The sequence below is a fragment of the Papaver somniferum genome, chromosome 10 (assembly GCF_003573695.1).
Source record: "Papaver somniferum cultivar HN1 chromosome 10, ASM357369v1, whole genome shotgun sequence".
Lineage (NCBI taxonomy): Eukaryota > Viridiplantae > Streptophyta > Magnoliopsida > Ranunculales > Papaveraceae > Papaver > Papaver somniferum.
This window is the reverse complement of record NC_039367.1, coordinates 46,503,029-46,513,030: the sequence shown is the minus strand read 5'-3', so window position 1 is coordinate 46,513,030 and position 10,002 is coordinate 46,503,029. Positions and strand designations below refer to the sequence as shown.

Genomic DNA, 10,002 nt, shown 5'->3' with positions numbered 1-10,002 from the left:
GTCTGAATCCGGGATTAGGTCTGAGTCATAGGTCGAATCAGATCTGACTCAAAAAAGAAAACAAACGGTCTGACATGTGACTGACAACGAGTCAGGAGTTGACTCATATCCAGATCGCGAGTCAGATCAAACAAACATGGTGGTGGATCTGCATGTTCGGCGTGCTATAGTCAGGGGTACTCGGATTCAGATCGCGAGTCAGATGCAAATAAACATGGTGGTAGATCTGCATGTTCGGCGTGCTATATGGGATTCGTATAACTATAACCTATCAGGAAGAAGAAAAAAAAGATGGTCTGTATTCTCTAATAACACAAGATACAGATTAGTACAAACTGAAATCGTTCTTTTGCTTTGTTTCCCAAGTAAATCTTGATCGAATCAAACTCTTAAACAACAGGACCAAAACATAACCGCTAGACAGAATAGAAAAAGATGAAACAGGGATTGATCGAACCATAATCGTGACTCAGTATTCTTCTTTTTCCCCAATATCATCATATTCTTCCTTGTTTTCTTCCTCTTTCTTCTCAGTGGTTGTTTTTTGAAGTTCAATTCCTTAAAATGTAAGTGGACTCCTGGGTTTTCCATTACTATCTCGCTCTCGAGCACAATAGAGTTGTTAATGCCTTGAACGCTGTTGTTCACATAAATGTTAATACTAAAACAGTTACTGGAATCACCTGCCGGATCTTGGTTGAAAGTCGCTGTTGCCCCAGTGTTTGTTCCCTTCATGTTGACGTGATCAATAGAAGGGCCATCACTATCCTCCGCTGATGTCAGGGGACCAAACAAACTGGAACGCCTGCTATCTGCATTTGAGCTATTTCCTTCCTCGGCATTGTCTTTCATGATTTGTTCACTTCTTTCATTTCTTTGCTTCCTCACTTGTATAATAGATGGGTATAGCCAGGTTTGTCACTAGCAGCAAGTAAAGTCTATGTTCCCTTCCAATTGCTTAATCTACACTCCTCCTTTCTAAAGAAAAGAAAATTACTGCTTGATGCCGAGAACAAAATTTAAGTTCACAGGCATGGACACTTGCCATGTGGACAGGCATCAAAACAACAAATTATACGTCTGCATCACATGTTTGCATATTCTTTTCTAACCAGCAAGAAAGATTTGTTAAAAGGACATAATAAAGACGACAAAAGAACAGTAAACATGAAGCTTTGATGGCATTTATCCATTTCATTCCCTGCAGTACAAATGTTTCTACATCAAATCTTTTGACTTGTATATACATGATAATCAGATACAAGAGTTCATACATCGCGTGTTAAGCTTACAAAAACATACAATACAGATTCCTTCAGACGTCATCTCGCGGACCTTAAGGTAACTGAAGGTTTTACATACAAGTAACAGCTGCATGTTTTACCCGCAGCCTCGAACATATTTGAAGCTTCAGCTTTTTGTACCTGTATTGCTTGTATCTCATTGTCAGCATAGTAGTCATGAACTAAGAAAAGCTTCTGTACATACTATAATAGAGCCAAAGCTATCTCGTCCGATGCTTTATGATTAGAGTAGCTGCCTGCAAAACTTCCTTGATAACATGCGCTTGGAGAAAAAAGTACTTACGAAATAGAACTGCCAAAAGCTGACTTTTCACAACTCCCGAACTGCTCCTTATAGGTGGAATGAAAGTTCCATCTGCACAGAAAATTAAAAAGACTGTAGAATATTAGGCATTCTAGAAGCATATGACACAAACGTATATAAAGGTAAACACCAAAAAAAAAAGATGCATTTGCAGATTTATCAACATGCTGCTATTTTGGTAATAGCTTATGAAGAATAGGTGTTCACATCTGGAATATGATATATCGATCCAGCATTAACCCATGACAGGAAGGCGCATTTTTGTTTAAAAGGAAAATATATTCTTCCAGATGACGCTGCATAAATCTATATGTTGGTTAAATGCTTATATATTACTATCTTCTAAGAGGAAAAAAAGACAAGGAACAAAAGATGATTAAAACTAACATTAATTGTACTTAAAATGTAGTCAACCATTTCCAACGCAACTTGAAGAAAACATTGAAACAGAAACCTTAAATAAATGCAGTAATTATAGTATGTTGATTCAACATTAGCACCTAAAACACTGGATTTTCGCCAGACTAATGAAACAAAGATACCAAAGCAAAACACTCAACAGAATATGAATGATCCAATGCCAATTTTACTAGGTGCTACAGTTGTGTGTACTGATATTCTTTTTTTTCGGAAAACTAAACTAGCACCTTCTTGTAAGTGTTCAAAAGCACAAACTTTTTAATTCTTTAGTAACAAGGATTATATTTAGTTAATTTGCCAATGGATAGCAACAACTTGCATTATTTGAGGGCAAATCAACGCAGACGAGTTTAGGTGCTAAATAAAAGACCTAGTGTTGCTTCCAAAAAAAAAAGAGGACCTAGTAAGTACTACCCTAAACTGTTGTTACATTTTTGCAAATATTTTACCTAAGTATCATCTTCAGCGTATCATTTATTTTTATTCCACGTGGTGGAATATGAAATGAAAGTTTAGAACTGATTATCAGGAATTAGGAAACATCTTACATTTACTCCTATTATGGGGAAGTATCTAATTTCAAACTCCATGAACTGATTGTTGTGTTGCTTTTGGTCCACTAACTGCAAGAAGTTGACTCACACTTGTACCAGATATATTGCCAAAAGGTGCATGTAATGAACTGTTAATTTTTTTTGTAGAATTTCCAAAACTCCCTAACATGCTCTGCTTTTCTTCATAGAGTTGAAACTACAATAAAAAAATATTGGTGGCTGGATGAAAGAAATCTTTACTACAATAGATCCTCAGAGTAGACAAACCACGGTTAACGACTTTGCTGATACTGAATTTCCGTGCAATCATGTGAGTAAACTAAAAACTGAACAACGAATGAGACGTTTTAATAACTTAAGGCTACATCATATGTTGACCAGCAAAACCTCAAAATAACAAGTAAGAAACTAACATGTCTAAGCATTAAAAATCCTTGTTTCACTTGTTATAATGATTTCTTTCTTCCTTTTCCTATTGTACAAACATAGAGTAATTCAGAGTTGTTTAGCAAGTTAGCCCAGTGCGTTGAACTTGTGCATGGAACTGTCACAACATCTCATTTCATTTCAATTTCGGCCTTCGGATATGCTGAAACGTTTACCCGCAAAATATCTTACATCTTTATTTGGAAATGAACTAGGCTACACTCTGGGTGAATTAACCACGGTCACAAGGTGCAATTGTATAAATGTACTACAGATCATCATATATTCTATATACACTAAGACGCAATATCAGCAAGGAAAATATAGACAGCGGTTGAGCATCTATATAGCATCACTGAAAAATGATCTGAATACACCTCATTTTCATATTTCGCTGAGCATCACGCAGAACATAGATGCTCAGCGAGATCCCTTAAACTGAGGTTAAAATACTAATTTCAGCTTGCAATACACATTTCATCAATAAGATAACAAACAGTAGCGAACAAGAGAAATAATAGAAACAATCAATTGCTCGATAGAAGCGTAAACTTTATATTTAACAATCGAAAGACGACAACAATTGTACCTTCAAAATGCATACTGTACTATGTGTTGAATCTCTCTATTTAATCGATGAGAAGACTTCTACATCTTTACTTTTCAAGTTACTTTAACCTAGTTGCATCTCCCTACATCCTATTCCCTCTCTGAATTATTTCCCAGCAGACATCTCTCTTCCTCTATACGCACCACTAGCACATGATCTATAGAACTTTTTCTACACAAGTAATTCTAAGGAATATAAACACTTCCCACATTCGTAATTTTCAGGATTTAGCAACTCTAGTTTTTCTTCCTCAAGATTAGAATTCTCAATCCAGAATTACTTGAAGTGTAATTTACTTGTATGTAAGCCTAAGTACTGGATCTTTTGATGGGTCCTATACCTAAAAATGGATCATCAACAGCAGCGAGATTTAACATGTTGGGAAAGACATCAAAACAGTCTATTAAATGTCTAAGTTGAGCGCCTAATTTGCATAGACTCTATGAGATCCACTTAAAATCAAAACCGTCATTTGTTTGTTAGTATATCATTAACATTGACATTGTTAAATGTTGTATACATATAAAGGCCAGCTTATACAGTAATGACAGAAATCATCCTTCCAATTCCAGCTTATCTTCTATGACGTACATTTTTCCCTAAGGTACATAAAAAGTAGCAAATGAAGCTCATATTCGATAGTATTCTGCTTATTCGCAAAAACTAAATGGCTAAAAACAAGGAGAAGAAACAATATGGTCAACAAATCATAAAAAATTCAATTGAAATAGATGGAAAAGCTGAGAGCAATACTCAATGCACTCCTCTGATCTCAACAAACAAACATGAAAAACATGTAAAAACAGAAAAGCTTGTATACTTTTTTTTACAGAGAGTGATCCCCGTTAATTGCTAAGCATGGATGACCTTGACAGAACTACCAAATAACAATCAGTTCCAAGATACATAAGCTGAACAAAGATATAACCATACATAAACTAACAACATGGCATATTAGAAGAATGTGTAGCATGATATAAGGGGAGCCTTAACCAAAATGCAAGAAAAGAATCAAAGAATTACCAAAGAGAGTAAGAGAAGTTGGTCCAAGCAACATACGTTCAAGATCATGACAGAACCCTTCAAAATTTAGTTACAGATGGCGAGTTTATCCTCCCCCCAGTCTTCAGCCACTCCATAATCGAGACTGAGCTCTCTCAGTGGTGGGATATTTTCTATCGCAAAAATCATCAGATGAGGATACAACACATTGTGGTGATCATACATAACGAACTGAACCAACACATTCGGGCTTGAACTATGGCTAATATAACAAGCAACATTCCTCATTCTAGCAACGTCCATTGCAAAATTCAACGGGGGAATGGATGGGTATGTTGGCCTTATAAAGTCAGGGAAGATCTGAGATATGTCTCCCCATTCTGACCACCGTTCAGGAAACCGACTTGGATAAATCAAACCATCGCCATTCATTGAAAGAACCATCGCTTGTTGCCTTGTCAGCACCACGCCAGTGTACTCACAGACAAAAGAACCCGCAGGAATTAAATCCAAGGGACGGACTCCCCAACCTGTTTCCCTCGACCTGAATATTTCCAAATGGCGTTTCAACCCTTTCTGGCTTACACGATTTCGACATGTTGGAGGGCAGCTACAGAATGGACCACATTCATATATCAATGGCTTTCCTCTCACCAGCATCCCGTTTCGATCGTACGCGAATTCCCCTCCATTTTTCTGAGCACAATAACAATCCTCCGAACAACCATGAACACAATGACAACCACCAGCATTACCCATTTGCTGAAATGTAAATGGAGGGTAAACAGACTTCGGCAAATACTCATAACACAATGGTGTTTGATCAGCATCGATATTATTAAAAAGAAAAACAGGAATGTTTTCTTTTCCATTTGAGATATCAAGACTCAAGTAACCTTTCGGTCTTGTAGCCAATGCATTTATCCTAATTTCCATGGCAAACCTAATAATTGCACTACCCATTTCATGTTGATCCTCCATTCTAACAAGTTTGTACTTGTAAACGCCAAAACCAGACTTACCAACATCAAACCACGAATCAACAACCCTATAAAGACCGTCGTAGACATAAGCTTTATTAGTAGGACTACCTTCGTGTTTCAACCCTCTAATCACTCTAATCTCAATACCATAGAACATACTCCTCTCCAATGCAAGATTACCTCCTTCAAGTTTCTGATGAACACTTTGTTTGGTAGTATTCTTGAGTTGCCCACCTTGCCCAGTGTATATAATAACATCACCTTGATCTTCATCATCTTCATATCCACCTGAGACAATAATACTGGTCGCCACTGGCTCCCCACTAGTAGACCTCACAGCAGGTACATAATCAATTCCAGCTTGAACTTGACCATGTAATCCTAAGACACACATCTCCATCCTAAAAAAGAAAATGTCACCAACACAAACACCAGGTATATTACCAATGATCCTCTTATCTCTATTCAGCCATAATCCTTTATCTCTCATCAATGCAGCAGCCTTTAAATCTCCTCTCAATCTCTTCATCACTATCCCAATATTTCTGCCCTTATCTTCTTCAAATATGGATAAAATCCGAAGAGATTCAAACAACATTCTTGATCTTCTTACTAAATCTCTAAAATATCTTTGATCTTCAGGTCCAAGAGTCGAAACCCTGACCATTTCAGATGACCTAAAACTTAATTGGCGTTTGGTTACAACATCTGTAGAAACAACCTCCCCTTCTTGTTGAGAAACTGGTACAATAGACAAGCAATCAGTAGTAGGAGTAGCAGTAGTATTAGGGTCTTCTAACATCTCCTCCTCCACTTCATGATTCTTATTATTTTCATGATAATTCCGTTGTGCTCCCCCCTTCTGGGAAAAAGCAGTCTTGAACAATTCAGATATCCTATAGAATTCTGAATAAACATCATTTTCATTTGCACTTGCATTTGAAGTAATATCAGTAGCTGGGAAGAGTTGGAGAGGATCAGGATCTGTAATTGTTGGGTTTTGAATTGAACTTGAGGTGTAAATGGATGGAATTCCTGGTGGTGGTTCATCTAATGGTTCTACTTTAGGTTCGATTTTAGGGAAAATGTGTAATGGTTTTTGTGGTGGTGGTGGTGGATGATTTAGGTCTTGGAATGGAACAATTGAACCCATAACGAAAAGAACTTCTATGAATCAAATTTCCATGTAATTTCAGGTTATGTTTGGAGAGATCTTTTTGGGTACATTTCGTGACGTTGCTGGTTCAGTTCGTCTGAGACTGAGGCTGAGGGCTGTCTGAATGACATCTGAAATGTCTGGTAAGTTACTTAAAACGTCTAGGGTCGGTAAGGACGGGTTGTTGCTCGTGGGTATGGTGGGTATGACAAGAATCAGATCCGAATATATGTCGATGATTTTTTATTTGTATTTCGGAAGAGATATATTTACCGAAACTTTGTCCGAAATTACACCGTGTGAGATAGCTCTTCTGCCCATTTATGATCCAAATGCCGAGAGCACTGTGATTGTCCGTTGATTTTCCTCTTAGGATATTTCTCGATGTCTAGCCACGATGAATGTAGAATTTTTTTTTTTTATTCAAATCAAAATAATGATTACATGATCGCTTACAAGAATAATAAAAACATCAAAGTACAAAATCATTGAAATCCTAATACAAATGAAGATATCAATTACTAGTAAATCGAGAAGAGAAAGAGTCATAAACCGTAAAGATATCCAATTTTTGTAAATGTAGTAGGAATAGATGATGGAATAATCCAAAATCGATTCTGACCAATTAATTTGATTTTCTTCTTCTTCAATAAGAGATGCTCCTAAAATAAATGAGTATATTGTCAAGATTTTGTAGATCCAAACGAACTCGGATGCCTTAAATCCCTTGGATAGAGTATGGATTCAAAACAATACCGTGTTGAATAGTCGATGTTATTATTCTCATATTATTCTCATACCTGATAAAGGGTTATGAGAATTGTTTTTCCTTTAAAAATCCGACTATAAATCTTTTGCTTTCTGGTAGTAGATATTTTATCCAACCTTGCGTGGAGAGCTCAAAATAATATACATGGATGAAAAAGTTTGTTTCATGTTTCTAGCATTTGTTATTTCGAGTTTAAGAATATGAAGTTTCTGTTTTTAGTAAATAAAATAGTGAAAGAAGCAATATTTAAAAGGATTGTGTCCTTCTCGACTATATACCTTTATGGGTTGATAAAAATAAATAATAAAACAGTTGCTAAGATGGATCATAGGTTGAAACCCTTTTTTCATTAATGTAAATGCTCCTTCGTAATTAATAATATTAACAGTTTCCATTAAAAAATTGGAAACTATTTATTCCACAGAACAGGCTTTGTCATTCAGAAAGGCGTTGGGACTCAGTTTGTTGCGAGGCTCCCAACTAACTCATTGTAAACCTTTTATTCAAATTTTAAATATCTACTATTAGATAAAATAATTTAATATATAGATATTTTTTATTTTTTTCAGGAATAGCAAGCTGACTGTCCCTATTGGATTCCCATTTTTATTTTTATTTTGGTTTTATAAAGTCTTAGCAAGTAATTTTGCCAATTGTATTTGCGGAATTTATGAACCGCATAATAGAATCTTTTGTCTAAGTAAAACCTAGTAATAAAGGACATCACTCCCATAATCTTGTCGAGCAGGAGTTGCCTCATTATATATTCGGAAGAAGATATAAATGACACATAGTATACAAATTTTCACGCGCAAACTTCAATCCATCAGCGGAATTTTACAAACACGATTAATATACATAAGCTTATTAAAGAGACAGAGTCTTTAATGTTGTTGTTAAGGAAAATATCCTCCCTCCAACAAACTCTATTAGACAAACGCATATCATCCGTCACTCCTTTATTATCACTTTGTACAAAAACCTTCTGCTGATGGTGAGTTTTTGACAAGAGCGATCATGGTAAATTGGTCTTTCCCTATTTGCAGAAACATAATGAAAATCCTTAACCCAGCATTAGGATTAGGATATTTGTAATAAATAAGTTTCTATTTCACAAGAGACTCAATAAAGCATATAACTAACGGACCTGGTAGTCATGTATCTATGTTAAATATATGTGTATGAATGTCAAATTCCAAGGCTTTACCCAGCAGAAATCTTGTTATTTCATGCGCGCCAATATATACACCCTTTATGATGCATGAATGGAATAACGTATATTAAGAATAGGATTGGACGACATTCTTGAATTAACATGCTACCGAGGGTATCATATTTAGTACATAGTCATATTAGTATCGTCTCAAGTCGCAAACTCCAACGGCCGAGTTCTTTGAACATGCTATAGCGGCACTGTCGTACTCAGATTTGTACCAGAATGACATTAAACTTCAAATATAGGTTCGGCATATTGCCATAGACTCAAACCCTAGATCGTAGCCATATGATGATTAAATCATGATCGATGGCCTAATAATTGCGGCGCATTGGCTAAGCATAGCCAAGCCCATAGCATACACCGCATTTTTCATAACACCTTGGCTAAATATAGCTAAAGGCCATAATACAACCACCGCGGCTCATAATGCTCTCGCTAAGACAAGGATGGACTAATGACTAAGTTGGAATCACTCCAAAACCATTGGCTAAGTCCATGGCATGGAGAAACACAATCTGGCGAAATATAGCATGTGGCATACCCAATACCGCGTTACGGCATAAGCCGCACACCATCCCTGTCCTTGGCAGCTTTGGCTAAGGCCATGGCGTGATCCCGCGATCCATCTCTGGCATTGGCAGTTTTGGCCAAGGCCATGGCGTGATCCCGCGAGCCATCTCCGACCATGGAAGATTTGGCCAAGGCCATGGTGTGATCCCGCGATCCATCTCCGACCTTATAAAAGCTTTGGCCAAGGCCATGGCGTAATCCCGCACGTCATTCTTGACCTTGCAGCTTTCGCCAAGACCATTGAACGGTCCTACGCGATATTCACGGCTTTAGCAGCTCTTTCCAAGGCCATTGAAAGGTCATGCACGCTATTCACGGCCTTGGCAGCTATAGCCAAGGCCATGGCAAAACCTCGCGTGCTATTCTCGGTCTTGGCACCATGGCCAAGGCCATGGCATGGTCCGCGCGCTATTTTTGGCCTTTGGCAGTTCGGCCAAGGCCATAACCTACGCCTCAACATGGCACAGGCACGCCGTAATCTCACGGATGGCTTTGGATAAGTTGTTTTCACACCAATTATAATTTAGCACGCATATAAGGCACATAGCATATCAATGAATACGATTTAGTCTAAATATGATGAGATTTATGATTCATCCAAAGCACCTAAGAAACAACAAAATACGTCACATGAGGGGATTCTTCATGAGGTATTGTCTAGCGGTCTACGAAACATGCGGCGTGG

General features: G+C 37.3%; 1 protein-coding gene across 2 annotated transcripts; it reads right to left on the bottom strand.

Moving 5' to 3' along the window:
* Positions 1 to 1,162: 1,162 nt before the first annotated feature.
* Positions 1,163 to 6,889, bottom strand: LOC113318144 (histone-lysine N-methyltransferase family member SUVH9-like). Of its 2 annotated transcripts, none has more exons than XR_003344298.1 (2): positions 4,642 to 6,889; positions 1,163 to 1,659 (listed from the first exon to the last, which is right to left on the bottom strand). XR_003344298.1 is itself a non-coding variant. In XM_026566269.1 (2 exons), the coding sequence occupies exon 1, from the start codon at positions 6,754 to 6,756 to the stop codon at positions 4,708 to 4,710; it is 2,049 nt and encodes a 682-aa protein (XP_026422054.1). In that variant the 5' UTR covers positions 6,757 to 6,889; the 3' UTR covers positions 1,163 to 1,659; positions 4,678 to 4,707. The 2 variants fall into 2 exon arrangements, 1 of the variants encoding a protein (XP_026422054.1); XM_026566269.1 differs by having other exon boundaries at positions 4,678 to 6,889.
* Positions 6,890 to 10,002: the final 3,113 nt, after the last annotated feature.

What these genes read in the sequence shown, in the direction of transcription:
- LOC113318144 (XM_026566269.1), bottom strand. Translation starts at nt 6,756, where the DNA reads ATGGGTTCAATTGTTCCATTCCAAGACCTAAATCATCCACCACCACCA.